The sequence below is a fragment of the Pituophis catenifer genome, unplaced genomic scaffold (genome assembly GCF_029215685.1).
Source record: "Pituophis catenifer annectens isolate HBS135680 unplaced genomic scaffold, rPitCat1.0.hap2 SCAF_2, whole genome shotgun sequence".
Lineage (NCBI taxonomy): Eukaryota > Metazoa > Chordata > Lepidosauria > Squamata > Colubridae > Pituophis > Pituophis catenifer.
In genome coordinates this window covers 43,209,528-43,236,777 of record NW_027256882.1, presented here as the reverse complement: position 1 = coordinate 43,236,777, position 27,250 = coordinate 43,209,528, and the positions used below count along the sequence as shown (strand labels likewise).

At 39.4% G+C, this 27,250-nt stretch overlaps 1 protein-coding gene across 1 annotated transcript in view; it reads right to left on the bottom strand.

The window, feature by feature from the left end:
• Window positions 1-27,250, bottom strand: part of SETD5 (SET domain containing 5) — a 63,220-nt gene that overhangs the window by 14,314 nt on the left and 21,656 nt on the right. Inside the window, exons 2-18 of the mRNA XM_070936757.1 lie at window positions 24,985-25,159; window positions 22,658-22,763; window positions 21,640-21,851; window positions 20,793-20,851; window positions 20,382-20,569; window positions 13,902-13,940; window positions 13,216-13,458; window positions 12,801-12,949; window positions 12,367-12,484; window positions 11,800-11,909; window positions 11,227-11,467; window positions 10,875-10,949; window positions 8,940-9,206; window positions 8,028-8,354; window positions 6,278-6,520; window positions 4,371-4,500; window positions 1,342-1,595 (exon numbers count right to left, since the gene is read on the bottom strand). Of these exons, the coding sequence (XP_070792858.1) occupies window positions 1,342-1,595; window positions 4,371-4,500; window positions 6,278-6,520; window positions 8,028-8,354; window positions 8,940-9,206; window positions 10,875-10,949; window positions 11,227-11,467; window positions 11,800-11,909; window positions 12,367-12,484; window positions 12,801-12,949; window positions 13,216-13,458; window positions 13,902-13,940; window positions 20,382-20,569; window positions 20,793-20,851; window positions 21,640-21,851; window positions 22,658-22,763; window positions 24,985-25,055 (2,832 nt within the window). The 5' untranslated portion in view covers window positions 25,056-25,159. The remainder of the gene's footprint in view (window positions 1-1,341; window positions 1,596-4,370; window positions 4,501-6,277; window positions 6,521-8,027; window positions 8,355-8,939; window positions 9,207-10,874; window positions 10,950-11,226; window positions 11,468-11,799; window positions 11,910-12,366; window positions 12,485-12,800; window positions 12,950-13,215; window positions 13,459-13,901; window positions 13,941-20,381; window positions 20,570-20,792; window positions 20,852-21,639; window positions 21,852-22,657; window positions 22,764-24,984; window positions 25,160-27,250) is intronic.

Below are 27,250 nucleotides of genomic sequence, written 5' to 3'. Positions count from 1 at the left end.
CATCAGTGCAGCAACATCACTAGCTGGTTTGGGTAATGAAATGTCCTCAAGAAAACAAGCAAGCTCAGAGAGCACCAAGGACCCTTCAATTTAGAAAAAAATAAGGTTTTTGTGGTAATTTAAAGGCAACAGAAATTAGATTATTGTAGTTGTTTTTAATTTGGTGTTTGTTTGTTTTTTTTGGTAATTGCAGAGAACTCAAACCCATCCCTAACAGTGAGCAGCTGAAGCTGGATCATAAGCGATGCCAGCATATGTAAGAAACAAGTCAAGTCAAAACTTCTGAATCCTCAGTGATGAACTGAGTCAGCAATCAAGAGAATGTTATTCCCATCAAGTTCTATTAAGAGGAGTGGCAGATGCAAGGATAGCCACATCTTCCAACGCTGAAATTTCAAATCCCCCTCACACAACAGATGGGATGTCATCATGGGACACTTGAGAATGAACACACTGACTCTGGGTTGTTCTGTAAGAAAGCTACAAAACTACAAAGTCTTCCACGTTCACATCTGTCTTAAAATCTAAAGGTTTCCAAAAGGTTTGAAAAACAGAAGCAAATATGAAAGGAATGGTAATCTGATGAAACAGTCTAATGCAGATGGCAAAACATGGGCTCAGTTGCTGGTTTACCAGGCAATGCATGTGGGGGAATAAGGATTCTGTGAACTTGGCCATATGTTTGAAAAGTACCAAGAGAAGGAGGGAGAAAAAGAGTTCGAGCAGCGCTTATGAGAAGGAGCACTAATACCAGTGACTCTGATTTACATAGCAATAAGGGAACAGATAATTCACCCTATCGGTACAAGCAGTCCTCGACTTATAACCATTTGTTTAGTAACCAGTCAAAGTTGTGTAACACGCTGAAAAAGTGACTTATGACTGTTTTCACACATAGGACTACTGCAATATCCCCAGTCACGTGACCAAAATTCAGATGCTTGTCAACTGGCATATATTTATGACGGTTGCAGTGCCCCGAAGTCACGTGATCGCCTTTTGCGACCTACTGACAAGCAAAGTCAATGGGGAAAGCCAGATTCATTTAACAACTGCGTTATTAACTTAACAATTGCAGTGATTCACTTATCAACTGCAGCAAGAACGTTTATAAAGTGGGGCAAACCTCACTTAACAACTGTCTTGCTTAGCAATTGAAATTTTGGGCTTAGTTGTGGTCGTAAATCGAGGGCTACCTGTATCTAATAAACTCAGAAGGTTCTCTGAAACTGTCATCCATACGCCTCTTGTGTTAACTGTTCTTCTTCCAAGTAATTTTGATGCACGTCTCCTAAGTTTTTGCAAGCAGAATTGCTTCCCCCACCTTTTAGCTCAGCTTACCTCAAACTGTAGTGGAGTATTGCAGCGACTAGCAGCCAAGGAGGGAATCGGGGAGAAGATCACACCGCAGCCACTCCGACTTTCCTCCTCTCCTGGCACAGATGAGGAGGACGTGGTGAGGTGTGGGCTCAGCGAATCTGGAACCAGGGAGTCAGGAAGCGGAGGAGTGACAGGAGACAGTGGCCGCAATAATTTAGTAACACTCTGCTCCATCAGATAGCGAGACTTCCACTTCTTCAGAGGGCTCAATACGTCTGTAATTTAACATACAATCTAGATGACGTTCTACTATTATAAAGCCCTCAATCGTGCTCAAAATTTAATCCCTCTATACATGTACCCCTGGCATTTTAAATTTGGCTCCTGCCACGTTAACAATCACTCAAAACTAATGCAAAAGTTGAAATGAGGGAAAATATTCAAAAAGAAGGACAATTTCAGGACTCAATGGATGTTTTCAGGAATGAAAAAAGTGCTCAACTGAAAGCAGTCAAATTCAGGCCCTTCAGTAGTTTAAAAAAAAAAAAGAAAAAAGCAAACAACTCCAAATTATTTGTTTTGTTAGACTAATACAGCAACAGGAAACTTGTCACAATACAGAGCTGTAGTCAAGACAGAAATACCACAAGTCTTTATAAAAACCAGGCTTGCCCTATTCCATACAAATTCACATTCATTTTCTTCACCTTCTGTAATGAAGCTCAGTTGATGGAAAACCTGTCATGGATGTGTACACCAAGGCTGAACAGGAACTAACCACCAACCAATACCATGCTTTTAGCAGCCTATTCATTTATTCATTTGGTTTATATCCTACTTTTCCATCTCCAGTTTTCCTCACAATCAACATCACATAAAGACAATGGACTGAAAGTGACGGACTGAGCCAAAGTCAGCCAGTGAGCTTCTGAGGATTCTAATATGGCTTAATAGCTAATCAATAAAGTGTGAGTTTCTTCCACGGCTGAGGGAATACTGGACCTTGGAATTCCCTGGTCCTAAACTAAAATCTTATCCACCATATCGCAATGGCTTTCCTGTACGTCCTCCATTACTCTTCTGCAGTTAAGTTCCTGGTACCGACAACCGGGCCTTATTTTTGCACTCTTTTCACCTTCCAATTAATTTGAACTCTCCTCAGCTTTTTTTGCCCTGTCATTCCCAACCCCAAACGCCACTCTTTCTTTATGAGGTCTTATTAATTTCATTATCTCCTATTCAAGCACTACTGCAGTAGTATCTTTGGGATAAGGGGAACCACTTCTTGACGACAAAAAGACTTAAAGATCCCCACATCCTTTTTCAATGGAGGCTGTTTTCCTTTGCACCCACATATCTAAACTTTCACAACAGACCAAACCCTTCAAATAACTCCATATACATCCAGAAACACTTTTGGGCTTGTTTTTCTACGCGCACAGCATTCTGTCCTTATATGATCTCTAAAGAAAATTGATAAAATCCATGCAATCAGCCCTGATTTCCATCGTTGGATCATTTAGAACACTTTGCCAGCTGTGCAGCAAGCTGTCTACAGGCTCCCGGGCTGCCAATGTGGGAATTCCAATTTCTCCATGTTGCAACAAGACTCGTTAACTCCCCACTGGCTGAAACATACAACGAAACTGGATTGTTCCATTGGCCATTACACCGCTCTCGGGTTTGTCTTTCTACTGGAAAAAAAAAATGGTTCTCACCCTCCACAATTCAAACTCTAGCTGAACAGAGGCCCCTAGATACCTATGAATGGAAGGAAAGACGTTAACTGCTAAGACGTCTTCTGTGGAATAGCTCCCCAGCCAAGTCTCATTAGTTCCTATTCCACTAACTGCTTCAAGTACTTTGAGCTGTTCCTCTCTTGAGATGCTGCCTTTCAGTCTACAAACAATCTCCTCTAAACAATCGTTCACCCAGCTTCCTTTCATTCTTGGGTCACGAAATCTCCTCATGGTTACACATGGCTGCTCTTCCCAACTATGCACCACACACTGGAATATATAATATACATCTTGAGCTGGGACAAAAGACAAATATTTGTTGAGGGTTTTTTTTTTTTTAATGCCACCAGACAACTGCAGTGGGTCTCTTAGAAACCACTCCAAATTCACACAAATCTTTTAGATCACGAGAAAACCTTCCAGTTTTCCTTTTGCTCTCACTCACTCAACATTGCAAATTTGCCCAGAACTAGTGCTTTGTCCACTTTAGATGGCTCTAACCTTTGTGCAACACACAGTTATCTGTACACTGCCTAGGGCCTCGTCTGACGTCCTTGGAAAACTGATCCCTGACTTGGGGGGTTCGCCACCCTCTTCCTCTGCAAAGACAGATGTAAAGTTACTATTTTTAAAACTCAGCTTTTTGCTTCGCTCACAGATGTAGCAAGGTAGCTGCTCTGCTGCAGAGTGGCTGCTCTGTAACCAGGTGCCCACTGGTTAACCAATTATCTCCCTAGAAAGCGTTAGGAGAAAAGTATTAAGCATAAAACTCTTGACTTTTCATGCAGTACACTTTCTGTATGAGTACCCATTTCTTGGTCTTGATGGAGAAGGGGGCCCTTTACTCAGGTGTGCGCATTAAATTTGTTCATCTCACCCAAGGCAACCACCCAGCAAAAGGAAGAAAATGCCACCCATGCGTCTTTCACAGGTTTCCTGTGTGTCTTTACGGCAGCAGCTTAACAGATGAACTAAGAAATGCAGAGCTGCCCAGGATCATGTAGGGCAGGATTTAAGCAATTGGCTTTTAACACTCCTAACCTCTCGCTTGTTACAAAATCTGCATCAGTTAGGTGCACAGTGTGCAAAATTCATATTTCTTATCTATATTATTATTAACCTACAATTGTGGTAAATTCTTTTTTCTTTTTAAGTATATGGTGGTCATGCCTGAATAGCTGCAGAACTCTCTTTACAAAAGATTGCTTTAAAATAATAATAATAATGATAAAAAATCACTGTTCAGGACTTAACTCCCAAGAGTTTCCCTCCCCGTTAATGTTTCAGTAGTGAGAAGATATCTCAACCAACCTGTATTTTCTGTGCAAATGCCAGAAACGCTACTACTCTCGTTGCTTTGGTATAGACACTGGGTTTTACTCTCCTGGGAAGCAGGTGAGGTCTGAGTCATTCCTTCTTCCAGAGCCTGCTTCATCCAACGCTGTTAAAAAAAAGAAACTACTGAATGCATATTCTTTCTGGGTTCTTCAGAAATTTTCAACACATGGTTTTAATTCCACTGGTAGCATCCACTGCTATCTTATCCCAAAGATAAGTTAAACTTTTAAGCAACATCTCATTTTGCACAGCCTCTCTTTCTCTCTCCACATTTATGTACTTAAGAATTCGCATTTGACTTGGCAAATTCTGGACAAGAAATTAAAAATAACGAGGAAAGTAGCAATAGCTTTAGTGTAGGGGAATCCAACTACATGGAGTGGAATATGGAAAAATAATCAGTGCAGACCTAGATCTACTGCTTCGAATATGAAGCAAGTGACATTTCATATTTATTAATGCTTTTTCTAAAGTCTTAAGAACTAAACACATTTTTATAAGAGATTTATATCAATGCCAATATCAAAATTTGTGCTAGTGTGTTGCCAATATTGCCAAATTAATAGATCACTCCTATACTGAAACTCTCAAGGTTGTAAAACCAGAACCAAAACTTTCTTGTTTTAATGAAGCATGTAAAACTCTGTTTATTAATATTTTAAACCAGTCTTTCTCAACTAAGGGACCCATAAATACATTGGAATTTGGAGGGGAGACTGGAAAAGGCTACTTTAAGCTAAAACAGTAAATGACAAGAAAATTACTGGTTTATGCCCTAAATCAATGAGCTGCTTATTTAGGGACCAATTTTGTATGGAAATGTGAATTTAATTCAACAGATGCAACTCATCTTTTTATGTCAGATTTCAATACAAGCTAAGAGAGCTGCTTAAATCCACAACTGAGGCACAAAAGGTGAGCAGAGTGAAAGTATGTAAATCATGTTGGTTCATGTGATTTATGTGTATTCTTAAGTGTGATATGAGAGAGATTGTTTTCTTTTTTAAAGTAAGTAATTGCTTAACATTTATCTTCAGAAAGTTTGAAAATCCGTGGAAGGGAATATGCAACTACTCTGCACATAAAAAAAAAATGTTAAATAATAATTATGTTTAAAAATTGGTCTCAAATTTCATGGTATCTACAGTTAGGGTTTAAAGTTTAAAAACATCTGATTAGTTTTATGACCAGGAAACTGAAGGCTTTAAAATAGCATATAGAGGGTTCTGGAACTTATAAATAACATTCTACAGTTCCTGGACACCAAGGCTGCCAAAGCACATGGTTTCTCTATTATTGTAAGTTCCACAACATATACAAAAACTGCTTTAGGGGGTATAAGAAGTAATACTGACTCTTTCAACTCCCAGAATTCCTCAGTCAGCACGGGAAATGCTAGCTGGGGAATGTTAGGAATTGAAGTCCACACTTTTTAAAACCGCCAAGGGTTGAGAAATATTGGCCTAGAAAGTAATCCAAAACATAACCTGACTATGTTTTGAATGTTTGATTTAAAACTCAGTTATCTATTCTGTGAGAGATCATCGCTGCTACATTACAGAGTATTTTAGCATCTTATGAGGGATCTTATAAAGCAGCCGTCTCCAGCCTTTCTGGCTCAGTGGACCAGCGGCAGTGGCAGGGAGGGGAGAAGGTATAGTTTCTTGTGTGCGTATCACTTTCACAAATGCAGTTTTGCACGCGCATATGCACGCACACTCACTCACCCACTTCTGTAGCCTGGTTCCGAGCGGGCTGTGGCCTGGCACTGGGCCGTGGACCGGGGGTTGGGGGTCCCTGTCATAAAGCTTTCCTCCTACTTTGTTCTGTGTGTGGAATGTGCCAAGGGATTAAAAGTGTCGACACAGTGGAAAATATACCTTTTTACAAGAGCTGTAATTCCCGTCCAGCTGAAGCGGCTGCCTTCGCCTTTCTGGGTTGAAGGGAGAGCCAAAACGGATATAATGTTTAGGGGTGGTACAAATGAGTGGGGAGTGAACAAGGCCTGGCAACATGTTCAGGGTGGTAGCCAGCACAGTTGGGTCAGTGGTGATACGTAAAGGGCACTCAATGGGGCACTCCTGCTTCTCTGCTTTGTCATTCAGCCACTCTGTAACCAGATACTAGAAACAGAAATAGACATATTTTACTATATAAAGTTAACAAGAATGTGCAAACATTAGTGAGATAACGAAGATAGGCAGAAATATCATAGTTTCAGGCAGAGGACTGGCATCTGGCTTTTTAAAAAAATTATTTATTTATTTTATTCATTAATTAAATTTATACACTGCTCATCTTATTCTGAAAATGACTCTGAGAGGCTTACAGTTATAATCATGAATATATAAAAATAAGCTGCAGATATTCAGTTTGGAACTTCGTCTAAATTGGTTTTATTACTACTTCCTCTACAGCCCCCTCAAAAGTCGATCTTTTACTAAAAATTCTGAAGTACAGGGAACTCTCAGAACCACAATGTTTTACTTCTTTCAGTCAAATCCCCATTTTAAAACAAAATCAACTCAATATCTTTAAAAAATGATACCGATGTAATTAAATGCCAGATTGATTGATTAATGAATTTCAATGTAATTTAATTTTGTATTCAAATGTAATATTTACTAATGCAGCTGATTAATTATGGTAAAAGAATTCTAGTGGATTTAATTCAAAGTATAACATTTATGCAAAAAAGACTGCACATTCAAATAAACATGCCAGTTCCTAGGTCTTCCAGAAGCATTCCAGATTTCACACAATAAAGATAACCTGATACGTTTTTCTTCATATTGAATTTTATGTGTCTTACAGTATTTTTAATATCACTGTGTTTATGGTGGATTCTATAATCTTGGACATCACATGCATCATATTTAAAAAAGATAGTACATTAACTAAAATAGATATAAAGTGATGACTTCAAATCTGATTATAAAAGTATCATTTTTGATGTTTGAATAAAAAAACATGTCATTTTTCCTTGGCTTCAATAAATCAAGTATAAGATTTCACTAGAGCGCTTGCTTCCCAATTCAATAATTCTGAGTTGGCATCACTTAAGACTATTCAGAGTCTTGGGTCAGCTTTTACAATTCATGCTTTATTTCAATCAACATTCCCTTTCATAATTCTGTGGGAAACTTTTGATTTCTGTGCTGCCGTGCCAAAAAAACAATCTTGTGGGGAAAAAAGTACACTAATGGCATCTTTTTTTACATTTTGCAAAGTCCAACTTTAATAACCTTATTATTATTTTTTTTGCACGTAGATTTGTTGCAAATGCTTTGGATCACCAATACTCTCAGGTACAATCCATGCGTTAATTCAGGCATTTGGGTTTAGCTGAATGCTACTAACCTTTTGCTTTCTATTTTAGACTGCCAACTAGTTATGAAAATCAGTGGAGAAAGACTACATCAAATCAAGAAATATTCAAATTTACATTTTGATGACTGTGCTTCCCACCCATCCCCCTGCTCCAGTTAAGATTTAATAAACATTAGCCATAAAAACAAGCAAACAAACTAAAGCTACATGCCACATTATAGGAGCTATATGAAGCAAAATTATCTTCTTGTCATTGCTAGGAAGGATGCCTTTACCCATCCTTTCCCACTCCCCATTTACCTTTTTTGTTTTAGGGTATTTGGGTGCTGCCCGGTTGGTCTGGGATCCTGCAGCAGCTGTCACAACTGGATCAGAGTTCACCACCTGTGGCCTCCCCTCTCCTGGGCCCTCTACCCTGCTCACTTCCGCTGCCACTGCTGTGCTGGTGCCACTTCCTTCCTCGGGAACAGTTTGAGAGAGTTCAGACTGCTGAGCACTGGCAGCTTGTTTTTGCCTTCTTAGTCTCTGTGCTGAACTGCTCCGATAACGCGAGAAACGGCTTTTGGGCCTGGGCCGTGGTGTTTTTGGTGGTGCCGGTTTAGGGACTGGTTTATCTGTATTTGTCTCCTGCAATGTAAACAACTTTTGAAGGCAAGGAATTCATAGTTTACTCTGTACTTTTTGGTACTCTGTACTCTGCAAGAGCTACAGGTTTACAGTATGAAGGCAGTGTCTTGAACTTTAGGATCTAGCTTGGAAAAGACATTCTAGTTCCCCCTTTGAGGGACTAAAACACGGAAAGATGAATGTATTATATGTCCCAAGAAAGTATGCACAACTTTTGTTGACACTTTCTCAACCAAAATGCCCTGATTTCTAATCTTTGTAGACAGCAATTCCATTTCACAAACCTAACATCTCCAAACCTAGCATTCATTTGGCAACGGTGAACTGTCTGTGCCAGCTCTGTCTGTCTGTCTGTCTCTGTCTGTGCCAGCTAAGGACTTGTAGCAAACTGCCTTGCTAATTCTAACAGGTTTACTTGAACAAGAAAACTCACAGGCAATATTTGATGGGAAGACAGGAGACAGACCAGCAACTGGATTATATTTTGCAAACAAGTGGCTGGATTTTTACTCTGTCAATGAAATCAACCCTCCAAATTCAGCAGTTTTCCAATCTGACCTTCAACAATTCTATTGTTCTTCTTACCCCAGCCTGTGAAGATCTCCGGGTGTTCACCCCAACGCTGCTGACACAGGTCGGAGCACTTGCCACCGGTACATTTAAAGCCAAACTGTTATCTTCATTTTCATTTGGCACAGGTTTTGCTTCTTCTGGTTCTGGGGTCTCTGCAGTAACCACTATCTCTGCATCTGTGCTGCTCCTGTCCGACGATGGCAGATCTCTCCTCCTCTTTCTCTTTTCCAGATTCTCAAAAACATGCATGATAGCTTCCACCTTTCTATCTTCTCGGGTCTAGCATACAAAACCAGAAATCAAAATTAATACAGCTCTGAGGGGAAGAAAGTGAGGATGGGGCATAACTCAAACCACAGATTATGGAGGGCACAGAGATAAACTGCAGAAACAACACCCTAATACCCAGACTTCCTGTTAGAACAGTGATGATGACAACAAAGATAGCAATAGCAATAGCACTTAGACTTATATACCGCTTCACAGTGCTTTACAGCCCTCTCTAAGTGGTTTACAGAGTCAGCCTATTGCCCCCAACAATCTGGGTCCTCATTTTACCCACCTCGGAAGAATGGAAGGCTGAGTCAACCTTGAGCCTGGTGAACTGCCAAACTGCTGGCAGCTGGTGATCAGCAGAAGTAGCCTGCAGTACTGCACTCTAACCATTGCTCCACCGCAGCTCTTATGAAGAGGATGCACAGAAGATATGCACTTCTGTGCATTTTAGTGTGCACTATTACCAAGTAATGGATTTAGCTTAGTTCACAGTTGTTCTGAGGGCAGGGAATACAGAACTGATATTGCTGATTTGAAACAATGCATTAAAACAGACACACACTTTGGTGTAAGTGGTTAAAAGTTAGGCTAGAATGGGGGTTCTAGGCCTCTCTTATCCACGCAAGTCAGCTGGGTGACTTTAGATCAGTCATTCTCTCTCAGTCCAACCCACTGCACAATGTTGTTATAGGGAAAACAGAAGCAGTAGGCATATTTGCCTTAAATTGACTGAAATATATAAAAGGCAGTAGTTATGGTTGGTCACAGTCAGCCAGATGTTTAGATTGGATTGGGCATTTTTATCCACCTATCCAGTCCTTCCCGAGGACCTGGGATAGGTAGTTGTTGTTTAATGGTATTAAAAGTATGTTGCAGGATAGTAAACTATTCCAAGGGAAACTGCCTTTTGCCACTGACTGGTGATTTTGTAATACCGATGGTATTCTAGATGTTTTGGAATTACACCTAAAGCACTTATTACTATTGGTACTCTTTTTTTTTTCCTTTTTCTCTCCTCCCTCCCTTCCTTTTTCACAGTAATTCTATTTCTATTTGTAGCTATCTGTATTTTATGATTTTTTTTCCAATTCTTTTTCTTCTCTTCTACTGCCTTCCTGGTATTGTAATGGTTACTAGCCAGACTTTATTTTTGTCTTTCTTATCAACAACTAATCAAATACCCTGGGGTATTGTGTGGCAGATGCTTGCTTGTTTAAATTCTACTAATCCACATCTTGATTAACAGCCATGCCTGCAGTAAATACTGAAGAGACTTTTAAAAACTATCTTCTGGAATTGATTTTTCCTACATGTTGTCCTATATATTGTCTAAGTAGAGGCATATAATTGATATGAGAAGCTATCTGGTCTTGACTGCATAGCTTCATTAGTGAATATTCATATTCCCATAACCTTAACCTCTTTATATCATTTTGAATAGACTGGGATCACTACCTCAGAACTTGTGCAACATATATGCAATTTCATGTGGTGGATTTGTTACACGGTTATTTATAATAGCACAGGCATAGGAGGAAAAAAAGGAATATATGGAGAAATGTAACTCAGCAACAACCTATCAGAAAATTCTAGAAAATACCTCTGCCCAATGGAAAAGACAATAGCCATTACAAAACACTAGAATGAATTAAATATTTAAGAAACACTTGCCCGTCTGCCCTGACCTCCCAGCTCATCAACAGCAGTTTCCTTCTCCTCTTCTGGCTTCTCTTCCTTATCTGCAGCCTAAAGAGAAAGAGAAGAAAACCTCAAAAGCAGTCACAACTGCGAGTAGATATGAGGAGCCAGATTGTTGGGGGCAATATGCTGACTCTGTAAACCATTTAGAGAGGGCTGTAAAGCAATGTGAAGCGGTATATAAAGTCTCAAGTGCTATTGCTATATGAGGATCATCACTGAGACCTTTCAGCTTTGTCCAGAAAAAAAGATGATTAATTCTCTGATTAAGTTTACCTAGAATTAATGACCAATTCTCACTTATCCATAACGATGGGGACATTACCTCATTATCGCTCACTGCAGCGGGACCCTCAGAGACTTCCTCGGTTTGGGGATTGCTGTTCTCATCTGAGGCTGCACCCTGCTGCTCCAATTCCTTACGCCGGGCTTTCCGGCGCCTAGTTTCTGCTCCGATCAGAGTGTCCAGAATCGGTGGAGGTAGCTGTTCTACGGGGTTCAGGCTCCGCTTTTGCACAGGACAATTCCTGTTTCCTTTGTGGCAGGCACAATCCACTTTATAATTGCTGTTCCACCACAAAAGATAGAAAAGCGTTTTTAGTATCATTCTTCAAAACCTCAAGAAATTATGTTATTTATTTATTAAAATCTATATGCCGGCCATCTCACTATCACACAACTCTGGGCAGCTTACGACAAGATAAAAGCGACACTATGAAGCATTAAAACAATAAATATGAAGATTAAAATTATTTGGGCCAAATGTCTAGGAAAGAAGGGGTCCCCATCACATGAGATGCTTCAGAATTTTTTTCTAAAAGAAATACATAATAGGAAGTAAAAAGGAATAATATGGAGGGAAGGGTAATAACAAGGAAACACCACCAAGTCAACTTACCAGATATTGTATTCATAATCGAAGGCAATGGTGACCTCTGCATCTTTGGCAATGGAAGCGACCGCATATATGCACAGGTGAATCATCCCATCTGCAATCACATGACGAACCTGCAATATAAAAGCAGCACTGCTAACACACTACAGCCAGGCATTGGTCTTACTGCAAAGGTACAATTCTCACAATTGTAAAAACCAGCTCCTGCAGGGCTGGTTGCTCCTGAAAAGCAAGATTATCATCCACAAGAAAATGCACCTGAAACTGAAAAGGAGTGTTTTGCCATTCAATATGGAATTTTATTAATGAGAAATGCACAAGCACACACACAGACATCAAAATTTCACCTACTAATGATACCATAAAGTATTAGTCCTTTTTTCCCCCCCTGCTGCAGCACTCCCATGAAACAATTTTTTTCCCTATAGCTCTGGCATTATAAAATTCACAGGGCATAGTCTGAGTCCTCTGCACTTAATTGGCATGGGATTATCTCTGCTTGATTTGTAGAGCATAAACTCAAAATCACATTTGCCAAATACTAAAGGCCACATAAGCACCGCCGTTTACCTCTGCGTTTGGTGTACAGGAACGCCTGATGAATCTGGCATCATTTCCGAAAGTGCGGGCATCCACACACATCTCAACACTATTAAATTTGGAGTAAAATAGCACAAAGGGATACGGCCTGAGGAAGTAGAAGAAGAAAAAAAGAACAGCCTTTTAACCTCCTGGCAAACATCACAGAACCCGATGCAATCTTCACAGATGACCTGATGCACCCCTGCATGCATTTGTGCATGTGCATCTGATCTTTTATTTAAGCATAAATTCCCTATAGGGAAAAAAATTGGCTCACATTATCTTCAACCAATTCAAAATCTCAGTGGGAGGGCATCGTGTTTGTTTTTCAAGAAACAGCAATTACAGAAAAAACTGTTCTCCCCTCCCCCCTCCCCAACTCCGCAACAGGCCTCTATTCCTCAACTATTTGGGGCTCTTACTTTTTGAAGAAATGCCCATTGACCTCAAACTGCTGTCTTAGCATCACCTTCCCACGATATTCAATTATAAGGGTATCTGCAGCCAAATCTCTTGCGGCCCTCAAAAGCTTTCGGTGCTTCTGAACCCTCGTGACTCTCCCCAGCTGAAGCTGTAAGGTTGAAAATAAGAATAAAAGACCCAAATCCGTTAAAAAACAAAAACAAAAACAATCCTACTTCTGTATTTGAAAACAATCTTACTGAATGTGGAGAAGTAGGATAGGGATAAAATTATTGCTATAATTAATTATACCTCCCCCAGTTCTTTCAGGCAAGGAAAGTGCACATCTAAGTGCAGAAAGAGCATCTTGGCAATTGCCCCCGCCCTAAGAATACCACTGACTTCTCTCTCACTACTTTTGGATAGACTTCTTACCTGCATTTGGGAGCCGATAACCGTGTTGTTACAGGCCAGTTCAGTCTTATTGATTGTGTCCAGCACAGCCGCCTTGCCCGCAAATTCTTTATTAGCATTTAGATGACGCTCTAGGAGATTTTGCACATCAGCGCTGTATTGGTTTGTGAAGGCTTCTTCATACTGATCGGTCCAAAGTCTAATGCGGTTTTCCCACCCCTCTGTGGTATTCTCATCCAGGGCGTGGGCTTCTGAAGGAGAATTCTGTATCAAACCACAGAGTCAGTTCAATGGCTGAATGGTTTGGGGCCCTATAAAAGTCACCTAGGACTTTTTGAAATGGCCCTCTGCTTAAAAAAAAAAAAAAAAAACTACTATAGAAACAATCTCCTCATTCTTAATTAGCCTTGATCAAGCACAATTTAAAGGCTCTCCTGAAAAACTGCTAGGAAATCAAGAACCGGAATAAAATGCTTGCAAACTCATTCCCAAATATGACGAAATATCCCCAGTGCCTCATTCTTTCATATTCAGCAAGCAGGATACTATAGCCCTTGACAATGACTTACTAAATTAATACTACCCAATTCCATGTTGCAGAGGAGCTTTTAAAGTGATTATGCTATTCATAAATCAATGGCCAACATCTGTAGTATATTTGGAATCTGGCTGCAAAGGTGTTATCAGGGTTATACATGGATACTCACCTTCATCCGCAAAGATTTCCGTGAACCTTCTCTAAAAGCCTGTCAAGCACAACAAGAGAAATCACTATCAGTATTCATATCTTGGACATCTGAGCTTCTGTTCAATAAAAGGTTACATTTTCTTTAATATAAAGAGATAGGGGCTGAGAAACTACAATGCATAAAACTGGAAAAGCCATCGACCTCAGTTTATTTTCATTATACTCCTCCCACAAAAAAAATCATCTCTTCCAGGACTTCACCAACCTAGAAATATTGATGGCTCTCTTTTCATTTATGCTGATCTTCAAATATCTATCCTATTAAAAAATCAATTGGACAACAATTGTATGCAGAAAGAATAGTGTACATTAGTCCTTGACTTATGACCACAATTAAACCCAAAATTTATGTTGCTAAGTGAGAAATGTGTTAAGAGAGCTTTGCCCCATTTTACAACTTTTCTTGCTACATTTAAGTGAATCACTACTATTGTTAAGTTAATAACTCGGTTGTTAAGTGAATCTGGCTTCCCCCATTGACTTTTCTTGTCAGAGGGTTCCAAAAGGGGATCACATAATTCCAGGACACTGCAACCGTCATAAATACGAACCCACTGTCAAACATCCAAATGTAAATCACATGGCCATAGGGATGCTGCAATGGTCCCAAGTATGAAAAATTGTCATAACTTTTTTCAGTACCACTGTAACTTCGAACGGTCACTAAACGAACTGTTGTAAATCCCGGACTACCCACATTTCACTCTATTATTCCTATGAAGCCTCCTTCAAGTCCTGCTATGCTACATCACTGTGGCCGTGGGATATTCTTAGGAGAAATGAGTGAAGAACACTAGAAGCAGATGCCAGTGGTATATATTCCCACCAAGGTCAACCAATGTGTGAGGTGAATTTTGTCCCATTTTACAACCTTTCTTGTCACAGTTGTTAAGTGAATCACTGCAGTTGTTAAGTTAGTAACATGGTTGTTGAATGAATTTGGCTTCCCCGTCGACTTTCCTTGTAATAAGATTGCAAAAGGTGATCGGGGGGCACTGCAACTGTTATAAATGCAGTTCATTTACCAAGTGTCCAAATTTTGATCACATGACCATGGGGATGCTACAACGGTCATGTCAAAAACAGTCATAAGTCACTTTTTTCAATACCGTTGTAACTTTGAATGGTCACTAAATGAACTTTGTAAGTCGAGGTAGTATCTGTATTGGGCAAAAAGCTACAGAAAGATGCTGGAGGCAGATGATTATTTAAAGTGACAATGGCAAATACATAATTTCTAACTGTTCAAAAGAAGGCAATGGTATACCACTCCTACGTTTTACAGGAAAGCCACATGAAGAGACAAGATAAAGTGATTGACAATATTGGGCTGGATGACTTTGGTTGTTGGCATTCAACATGCTACTGAGGAAGGGCTGAAAACCTTTTGGAATGCTAACCGTTTTTATGTCCTGGAAACATTCAAGTTTTTGAGACGTCTTGCTGTCAATGTTGCAAAGCAAAAAAACAAAAAACAAAGATCTGAAGACACAAAGACAGAATTACAGTGGGAAAACGAAGCATAAAGAACATGAGAAAGCTCAACCCAATGATAGATTAAATGAATCAATTGCACATCCACATCTCAGGAACCACTGAATCGCAATCGCAATGGACGGGAATTAAGACATTTTTCAGTCAGAAGATCACACTGCTTACTATACAGGACATGGAAACAAAGAAAACAAAATGGCACTGCTTTCATAGAAAGGATACAGCAAAGGCAGTATTTGGGTACAACAGAGTCAGTGACCATATAATATAAATCAAAATTTGCAGACAACCCTGCAACATAATGAAGGACCACGTTTATGCTCCATCCACTGTTGGAAGAAAAAGAGGAGGAGGAAGGTTGATTTTATGGCCGAGTTCAATCTGGTAAAAATCGTGCAAACAAGATACGTTTCTTAAGGTTGGAGACACAAATGCCAAAATTGGAAGCAGTAAGGAGGAAAAAATGCTGTTAGGAAACAGCAGGAAAACAGTTAGAAAAATGCTGGCTTAGGAAACAGAAGTTAAGCAGGAAAATGACTACCCAATGACTGTTTCTGTCAATCCAATGATCTGTTTTAAAACAATCAAACCCACAACTGTGTAAACTGAGATCACCAGATGGAATACACAGAAATGATGTTGACCATGTTATTGGTACAAAAAGAGGTGGAAGAAGAATTCTCACTTCTAATAGCAAAGATGTGGCCAGGAGATGACTGTGGAACAGACTGTAGGATTCCAAGCCAAGCTAGGGAAAAAGAACAAAGCCAACCAGTTTTCCACAATAGGATTTTGAGCACATACCCACCATTTTCAAGAAGAACATCAGGAATCACTCTGAAGTGCTGAATCTCATTGATAGGGAACCAGAGGAACTGTGGAATGAAATCAAAGAAGCTGTTAAGGATGAATGTGAAAAGAGACTGCCAAAGACCAAGAAACAGAAGAAAGCAAACTGGGTGTCAGAACAGACGGTGGAAACTGCCAAGAGAAGAGAAGCCAGAACGAACGAAGAAAGACAAAGATCTCAGGAAGAAATTTAACAAAGAATTTCAAGGGAGCTGTTAGAAGAAATAAAAAGCAGTATTATAATGGCGTCCGGAAATGTATTGAACATGGCAATAGGTATGGAAAAATAAGAAAAGCTTTCTAAAAGTTCTCCAAACTCAGAAAGACGTTTTAATGTAAAATTGGTATGTTAAAGGATACCAATAGGAACTGATTCTAAGAAAATAAAACAACGATGGATGGAATATATTGAAATTATATAGAGATGTCCTCAATGATTTAGAAAATATTCCCTGTTTACAAGAAGATCTAGTACTATTAGTTGAGAGAAGTACTCGAATCATAACCAGTCAGAAGGCTATAGAAATTGATGGAATGTTTACAAAAATTTGGCAAGCAACAGAAGAACTCGTAAAGGTTTTAACCAAATGATGCCAGCACGTCTGGAGAATCACACATTGGCTAGGAAATTGGATGAGGTTAGTCAACCAATACCAAAGAAAGGAAACTTAATTTAGTGTCCAAAGTATCATATATTTAATTTTATACGCTAGCAAAATAATGCTTAGGATTAGCTAATGTAATTTAGAATCCTACAGAAAAAAAGAGATCCTAGATATTCAAACTGATTGTGACTATTATAGATAGGTCTTCATGAGCACGTCAAGTTGACAGGCATCCTATAGGCATTCTGATTTCATTGTCCTCATGAAAAAACCATACATAAGACAGGAAGTCACAGCTCATAACACGGCAAAACAGACTGGCTCCAAGTTAGTGAAGGAGTGAAATCACAGTGTAAGCTCTATTTGTGCAACTTATATGCTGAATATATATTGAAAGTAGCTGAAATTGGAAGATGAGCATGGTTTTAAAACTGGAAAAAGAAATACAACACCACGCACCATGCTGACAGCACTGTTCTGATAGCTGAAAATACAAATGAACTGCAAGCTCCAGTAATGAAAGTCAAGGAGCACAATGAAAAATGAAACTAAGAATAACTATAAAGAAAACTACTACTGATAACAGGCATAGCAATAGGAAAGTGAAACGGTGAATAACTCTCTTTTTTTAGGATTCACTATCAGCAATAAAGGAACCAACAGACAAGAAGTATGCTGCAGACTAGCAATTGGTATATTAACAATGAAGCCTTTGAAAAAGCTATTCAGATGCTGTGATATATCTATACCTACAAAGATCAGGATTGTGCTGCAGACAATGGTTTTTCCTCTGGCGCTCTATGGAAGCAAAGGTTAGATAGAAATGATAGAAAAATATCAATGCTTTGGAATTCAAAAAGAAAAAAATCAGCAGCAAGGTGGAGAAACTTGAGGACAACGGTGATTGAAGCATCTCTGGGAGACCCGAAGGGCCAGATTGGGAACAGATGATCCAGAAAGAGGTCCATCCATGTGGTTGCTAAGAATCAATCCCGACTTGACACACAAATTTGAATTAAATCAGATAACTCATTTGCAAAATGCAATAGCCAAACCAAAATATTTCATAGGATCTATAGCTTCTCCCAAATTAAACGAAAGCTATTGCCTATGAACTGCTGCTTGATGTACTAAAAGTAAATTGTAGTAGTTAATACAGAGAACTAGTAACAATTTATTTACTTTGTAGCTACAATTCTAATAGGTACCAACATACAAAAGGCATCTCCAAAGTCACCTGCCTGTGGCAGTGACTCCCCCATTTTCTAAACTGAAAAAAAAAAGTAGTTAAAATGTATTGTAAAGCAGCAGCTTTCAGAACATCCTCATGTCTAAGTATACCCGTGTTGAATCTAGAGTTATTTTCAGAAAATGGCTGTTTTCAGGTGGTCCGTGGTTGAACTGCAGTGATGGAGGGGAAGAACAGGAAACAAACCAAGGGCCTCTCAAGCCGCTGAGGAGAAAGAGGGAAAGGTAAGGCTGGTGTTTATCGTCCCTCTGTTCACTTAGCAGCAACCTAGCAGGGCACTCTTTTCTGATTGGCCGGCAAGCCAGCCTGGTTTTCCATGTATCACATCCTTGGTTTTTTTTCCTGTTCTCCACCCAGAATATGGGTTTTGGGTCTAGACAGTCATCAGAGGACATAGTACATAATACCTGGACAGAATCAATTATTAACCAGTTTATAAGGTTAACTCTCCAAATGGCTCAGTGCTTTTAAGCACGAGTGCTTAAAATAAAAAAAAAATGGCATTTTATTCTAATGACAAAGCATGATAATCACCCTGAAATAATACAATGGATAAGGATATTAAAAAAAAAAAACATTCCCTCTGGAAGAGTGTTTATTTCTTGCCACAAATTAGATAGGTCTGCATGGACACGTTAAAAACATTTGTCATATAACTACAGAGCTGGTGCAAATGTAAGTCGCTCACCAGGCATCCCAAGATACTTCTTATTTTGTTTATTTCCAGACTTGAATAATTAAGCTTACAGAGATTAACTTCAAAATTTAAATGCTTTCAACGATAGCAGTTGTTATTACAACTCATTTGTGCAAAGTCTCAGCAGCATTTCTATAACTTGTGCTCTAAGAATTTATCAATAATTAGCTTATAAGCAAGTTTAAAATCGCAAGGCTGAGACACTCATGACTTTACATTCTTCTGTGCTCCTGCTGTGAAAATGCCATATTAAATATACATATTTGCTTTCTAGCACCTACTGTGAATGGAAAGGACATATCAACGCAACGCAACACAACCAACAATGAAGGGTCTTTTTTCCAATCTTCCAGTAAACTTTTCAATTTCCATCAAACATCACTTTTGCAAGTGATAAAGGCAATATTAAGAGACCCCTGAGGTCATTAAGTTTAACTCCCTGATTGGTGCAAGAATCCAAATTAATGCATATCCTAAAATTGGTTGTTCAGCCTCCATCTAATCTCTGCAAAACTACTTTTTCTTTCAAATTGCTGCTTTGTGGCACCTCTATTACTGCCCATAATTATTTCTGAGAGATGTTTAGAGACATTTAAATCATGTGTTAGGCCAGTTTAAGAGTGTGGTTTTGTGTTTTGTAACACAGGCCTCATTTTATGTCATTGCTGGGCAAACTACTTTTACTTCCAAGTTTACCATTCTGGGAAATGAGCATGTGACTGGCCGCACCCATCATGAAATAATGCTGTGATCCTGACAGTAATTTTATGAATGGGTAATTCCAACCATCCACTCGCCCACATAGCCACAATTTCCTCAGCATGTCCACAACGTTGTATTTGAATTCCAAATCATTATTATTTATTAAATCTGTGTGCTGCCCATCATGCCATAAGGCAACTTGTGGCCCAAAAGAATAAACTTTCAAAATTTGTACCTGCTACATCAGCCATAGTATTCAGCCTTGGAAATTCAGATCAAAAGTCTGAAATTTTGAACTAAAGAATTTAATAGGGTGTAAACAGAGGGTGTAATAGGGAACAAATTGAAATGAGACAAATCAACATTTTATTTAACCATATTCCATCGTGATACTGGTAACACATTAAAAAAATATGCAAAGTGCTCAGCATTAATCTCAATGCCTTTGACTGATTGACTAAAATCGTATTAGTCATTTGCCAAGTTATTATTTTTTTAAAAAATATATTAAATTATGTTTCTTTTTTATGAAGAAATTTTCCTTCTGGGCAAGCTATACCCCCTGCCCTCATTTACAGCTCTGCAAGAGGTCCCCGCCCCCAGCCAAAATGAAACACAGAGTGACTTTCTTGTACATTTGTTCTGTAATGTTTACTACTAGTCCACATGAGGAGAAAGTCTGCCCAACCTAAAAGCTAACGCCTGTGAATTTTTTCTTTCTCCTTAGTGGAAGGTTATGCATTACTTGAGGAAGATGAATGGGGGAAAAAAATCTAAGCCAAACTCCCAGTCTCTTGCTTAGCAAAAGCCTTGAGACTCCAACAGCCATTTCTGTTCACATACCTTGATTTTTTTAGCTTTTGGTGCTGTACGAGCTCTCTCTGTATTCCTTTTTCTCTTTTTAGGTTTGGTTCTACAGACTCGATTGACTGTCAGAGTGATGCTCGTAGGAGTGTGTTGTGTAGCAGTATACAACACTGTGGAGGGAGAGAGCTCCTCATCCCAGCTCTCTGTTGCACTGCTATCTCCACCTACAAAGGAAAATATCACACTGACAACTTTCATAATTTGGAGAAATCGTCACACTGCTCTTCAGCTTGACTTTAAAGAAGAGATGCCACGCTGCCCGCCTTTCATGATAACAACTTGCACTGTATTACTACAGGGAAGGAGACATAGTAATTACTTTCTACCAGGACAAATGCTGATTCATAAATCTCAGTGATCTGTTTGCAGTAAACAGACTGTACTTACCTGACACGTTGTCTTGTTTCCGGCGACGAAATCTGATTACTTTCCCCCTGCCAATTCCCCTACAAAAGAAAGACAGACATCTGATACTGGCACTGTCAATGGCAGCACTGCCTAAAATGAAAGTGGATTCCAGTGACTTGGATCTTCAGTGGAATGCCAGCTGACTTCATCTTGAAGAATTACATAAATCTTACATGCCTTGAATGGCTATTAGAACTTTATATATCAACATGCTAGGCCATTTCTTCAACCATTAATGCGTTATGGAACCAACGCACTTGCCATACTCCCAAAGAATGTTGTCTTCTGGTTCTAGAAAGAAGACATTCTTAAAGAGCTTAAAGAGTATGAAAACATGACACTTAAATATTCTGGGCTATGGATAATCTGAAGGGGTAAGAAAGACTCCAAAGTGTCCCTCTGAAACTGAGACTCCAATTTCACTTCTATATGAGAATCTCTGGTGATGCTAATCTCTTCTTCAACTATAACTCTAAATGTGATTAGAAAAATATATCTAACACCATAGTAAAATAGAATGTCTTCAACACCACAGAAATCCAAGAGAGGTTGCTTTACCAATTATATCTGGCTGGCTGAAACAAGGAAGTATCTTTTGCAAATTTCACCTAATTAACTTGCGCTGTTTTGTCTCTGTGTTGTGGAATTCTGTTTTTCTTTTCTTTTTCTTTTTTTAACTTGCTGCCAATTAGTTCCTTTGCTCCATACCACAATAATGAATCACAGGCTGAGTCAATGGGAAATTAAGAGAATGGTCCACAAGATATAATCATGAAACCTCCTTCACATTTCTCATTGAGTTGGTTACCACACACCTAGAACTTACCTGCATTTTTCACACTTGATGAGGAAGCCATCTTGGGAGAGACTGCAGTGACACCAGCTAGGAATAGATTCTGCCTCTGAAGAGCTCTCTGTGTCACCAGAATTCTCCTCATCATGAGAGTGCAGGCCATTCAGTTCTGCACGTGGGATGATGGTCTGGACAGGGGGAGAAGCAGGAGGGGTCGGAGGAGGAGGAGCTCCATAATTATGATCCTAAAAACAAATGTTTGCATCAGTGCTGTTTTAAATTTCAGGGAAGGATAATAGTAAAAAGAAAAGGAACTGTTTACAAAATTCCACAAGCTTTACTAATGCATTGCAAAGCCTAAAGAAGCTCAAGAGAGATTTGGAAGGTGATCAAAATATATGATAACAAGGATCATATACTTAATCTGGGATTCAATCTAAAACTAAGTGAATAATTGTTTCCTCTATTCAACCCAAGGAATTTCCTGAAAAATGAACACATTTTCTAAGCACTTAAGCAAAAGGGGGAGAAAAAAAAAGAAAATTGGACTTTGGGAAACTTCAAGATTGGTTAAAAATACACACAAACACACACATACACACGCACACACACAAAGCTAGCACATTAGGAAAGGAAAAAGCCCACAAATCAACTGAATCAGGATGGTATACAAGTAGGAGTACATATTAAGATGCAAGAATTTTGCACAATTGAACATAAGAAGCCTGCAAAGTCATACAAACCTCCTGATTCTGAAAATATTACGGTTTATGATACACATAAACATAAATATTTTCATTTAAAAAAATAAATAAAACAGCTCCTAGAAATTCCCCTATAGTTTTCTCTCAGTAAAACCACAAAAATGCCTCTTCGTCTAAGCCAGTTTGCAATAAGCTTTCCACAAATATATTTTTGGGGGAAAAAATCCAAAACTACACTGCAAATGCCCTCCAAAAAGATCTCTAGCTCAGTCATGTTGAAGCTGGGAGGGGAAGAAATGGGCTTGATAAAGTACGAATCTACTGCAGATAACAGAGAAGGTACTCACTGCATAAGGCAGCCCTCGGTAGCTGTGCCTCTGGGAGGCCCCGTAGCCGTGATTTGCATACACATTCTTCTCACTAACAGCTGGGCTAGCTTCGACAGACTCTGGGCTGCAAAAAGGGCCAACAGCAGAACCCATCAGTAGAGGAAGTGGGTCTTTTTCCCCATAATTAGCCAGATCTCAGAGCTCTCATGATGCTAAACCATCATCTAGCCAAGAATGGACACACCTTGGGAGAACAGGAGGGATAGAACCCATGAAAGCTATGGCATAAGGAAGGGAGAAAAGGCTCAGGACTGGCATATAGTTTCAAAGTTGGTATTCAGTAAGAGACAATGGGAGCAAAAAAGGTACTCATACCAATCTTTGAATTATTTGTTAGTTACTTATACATTGCATTGGAAGGTGGATTTTGAATTATTTATAACCTTTCTCATCTACTCGACTTATTTTGTAATCACAGCTCTGCATCCAGTCAGGTTACAAAGTTTATAAACCTCTGACTTAGCTGAATATTCCTTCCAGGCTGCAAAGTCTTCTTATTGCTTCTCCTTAATGCACATGCGTCTAGATACAGTGACAGAAATTTGAGTGAAGTTGGCAAGGATAGACCCCTGAATATTTCATCTAATAAAATCTGCAATGTATGGAGTATCCAGCTTTCTCACACAATCATGTGAGGAACAGCATACCTATAATCTCTACCACTGGAGAGAAACAGCAGGTTTCTACCACAAGAGGGCAGAAAGAAGCAACTTAAAATGTACAAAACTAGCGGTTAGTGAAAAGCTATGGGAGTCCTTGTTGCAGAAAAGGAAGCAGGAAAAGCTTTAGATGAGGAAGCCAAAGCTGGAAGCTAGAAGGAGAAGCTGCTCTCTATGGAGGATGGGAAAGGAAGAGAGAGAGAGAGGACTAAGAAGAGGGAGAAGAGCCAATGCTGCAAGCACACATTGGGAGTGAAGTCCAGAAAACGTCCTTTCTGCAACCACAGTACGTTTTCAAAAGCTATTTCTATGAAGAAGAGAGCTATAATTATACCACAGTTGTTTACTTGCAATCCTGTCCCTCTGCAAAATCTCAGCATCATTTTTACCTGTAATCATTGCTTTAGTAAATCAAGGCAGATATGCCTTTAAAGCAATTGATAAATCCTATACAATGCTTTGTTCTGAGGCTCTCTGACGTACTTGACAGAAGGAACCTACCCAATTACAGGCTTTTATTTTACTGTTTTATCTATATTCATATTTCTAATGGCACGGGCATTAGGCTAGAATAATTAAAGTAACTTGTCCCGTTTTCCAAACTCTGTTTTTATTTGAGTGAAAATAATTAGTGGATCATGGCAGAATGAAGAACCATAGGCCGATGGACCCTATACCAACAAGGATATGAAGTTTAGTGCCAGAGAGTAAAAACAATGGTGACCACTATTTGTAGCTGTCATTGTTTTTACCTCCATATTCCCAAGGAAAAGGATAGGAGGTATAAATAGAGAACGGCTTTCTCAGGCCTCGTTATACCAGATGACAAGATGCAAAACCACTGCAACTGGCAGTTATCATGAAATGTGACCTCGTATGCTCTTGAGCAGCCCAGGAAAAACACAGCAAATAAAATGAATTGGTGTGCAAAAGCCCCCTATGACAACAACAACAACCACCAGTATTAAATCAACCTCTGACTGAGCTAAATCTAGCATCAATCAGTAATTGCCTCAGTCGGAGAGGGGGGGGAGAAGGGGAGAGGGAGAGGGAGAGAGAGGTGGGGGGAGAGAGAGAGAGAAAGAGAGGGAGAGAACATCCATCTCATTTTTGGCCCTCCTCTTTCCTATGGACACTTCATTTGGGTTCCTCCACCAGTGGCTACCAGAGGATGTTCTTGGCAAGCCACTTAGATAATCCTCCCAGAGGAAAAGAACGCTACACTAAAAAGATGAAAATCCACGTAACAGTTTGAGATAGGCAAACTTTAGATACCTAAAAGATCCTCCTTACCCACATCATACAGCCGTTTGTATCAGCAGCACCCATGCAACAGGGTACTGCCAGGGCTCAGAGAATGATGAGAATTAATGAGAATTAAAGACCTTTGGGAAAGCAGTATTCTAGCAAAGTGCTTTTCCTTGAATGCAGTTTGGAGGATGGAGAACAGCTTCTCCTTGGTGTTTCATCTTGATCTAACTTGTATAGGATAAACCCGTAAACCGAGGCAGTATCTGTTGCAAAGCTAAATGCTTTCTATTATCCCAGGCTCACCAGAATAGCCAAGATCTGAACACCAAGTTCTGATTCCATACCCTCCACATTTTCAGACAAGGAAGCACTTACTCAGATCCAGCAGCCATATCTGAATAAGATGTATCTGGTGTAGTGACTCCCAGAGGGATTGCAATGCTCATGACGTTTGTCAGGGATCACGGAGTCCAAAGGGTAGTGACTGGCAGCTCCAAGGGCGGGGAGCAGCCGCAAAGCCTCGGCCAACACGTCACGGACATGGGTAAACCTGCCAAAGGAAAAAAGAAACAATGCACTGCACTTGTGTTCTTCACAGCCACAGCCATAGGATTTATCCTGCAAATCATGCTGAAGTTGAGTGAAGAGTGAGAGTGAAACAGGAAGTAGTAATTTCAAATGAGGCATGTCGTCTCTTGCCTGACAATCACGCTTACATAATTTTCACTCTAATATGGCCACCAAGTTCATACCCAGATTTTCAAAATGCCTCAGAAGAGAATGCTGAGCAGAATAAAAAGCTTGAAGGCCTATCTTGCAAATGTCAGCCGTATGAACAAAATTACAAACACGGGGTTGGAAGAGAAGGAAACACTCCCGAGGTGAAAATGACAACGGCATATATTTCCACAGCATAATTGTTAGAAAAAAATGTAATTATTTCAATTGGAAAAATGCACAGAAACAGATATCAGGAAAGGAATTACGGTACCTTCCATTTTTCATGTATGCTGCTGAGAAAAGCAGCGACAAATACAAAGCATTCAAATATGGCATGAAATTTAAGAGGCACATTTTACACCTAAGTATTTAAAAAGCCATGTGGGCAGAAGCCCTGCAACAGGCCAATCGAGAAGAAAGAAGCATATGTACGAAAGAGGAAAACAGTATGTTGCAAGTGGTAGTAAATGAATTCAATCTCTCTGCACCTGCCTCTAAAGAGCTGGGGTAGGGCTGGACAAGCAAAGGAGAGGTATCTTTTTCTACCTTTCAAGTGCAACTACAGCATGAACCCTGTTAGGAAGGACTAGCATGGCTATAGCAGATCTCTGAACGCTTGTGGGAACGATTCATTCCAGAATGGCAACAGGAATGCATGGATTAAAGCAGTTGCACTGAAGTCATTTGTTAATATTGCCGATTCGAAAATTACAATGGCTGCATTGCCCCAACTTGTTTTGTCAAGCTAATATTTTTTTTCTAAGATAATCGTGCAAATACTTAGTAATTTGTTCATAAGGCACAATTTCTACCCTTCCAAATAGCCTTTCAAGTATTTCCCTATCTCTACTATCTGCCAATACGCAAGGCTAACGTGTGATATGAGCAACAGAAATTGTATTTCTCTTCTGTCCTAGAATAGATGACAGCATTTCCTTCCAGCTCTGTTCAGCCATTTGCACAAGAAGTTGGGCTCTGAATTCTTTAATGATTCCTGAGATAAATGTTGAAAGCTGGAACTTCAAACACATCCCATTTCTCAGCAAGCAAGACACGTCAGACACAGTATCTCTTATCTGATAGGTCAGCCTAGAAAAGGCTGTTATTTGTTCTCTTCTCAGTGAGGGTGGAGACATAAGATCACATCAGCCTGCTAAGAGGGCTGGGAATTCCCTTCAGGACATTTCTGCACAGTTGAGAGCTATCTGCAGCCATAAAAGGAACACCCATGCTCAGGGGCTACATTAGATACTGTTCATATTTCTGAAAAGGAAGCATTTAAGTGGGGCATTAGAGGTGTATTTGTAAATATGTACATGTTTACATGAGAAAAGCAGGTAAGGGTGAAGATTCTTTCTGAAAGCTCTCTGTACATCACTAAAATTGTAAACATGAACTATACTAGTACTCAGAGAATAATGCTACCTCATGTGTGTGAAAACCCTAATTAAACATTTCCTTCAAGATTTGGCAAACAGCCCAAATATGGTGTTCTCAAAAGGTATCTTTGCAGTCCTATAGAGAATTGGCTACTATCCGATACAAAGGCCTGCTGTTATCATCCAGAAATTATCAACTAAATTCATGAAAGGAAGGAAGGACATCAAGTTCACACTTCGGAAACAAATGAAATGTATACTATTGTATCATAGGGACTTTTGAAAGAAATGAGAGTTGAATCAATCTACATCCCTGGTCAATCTGGAATTCGAATAATCTACTATTAAACCCAACATCAAAAATAACATGAACTCTGCATGAAGGAAGGCTCAGACAATACAAATGACACAAAGGATAAAGGAGAGAAAAACAAAAGAGGTCTTGGTAAGTAAATATCAACAGCATTTTCTGGCTCTTGTAGATAGAATGCTGCAGAAGATATCTTTGAAATATTCAGTATTAGACTGACTGGCATAGCCCA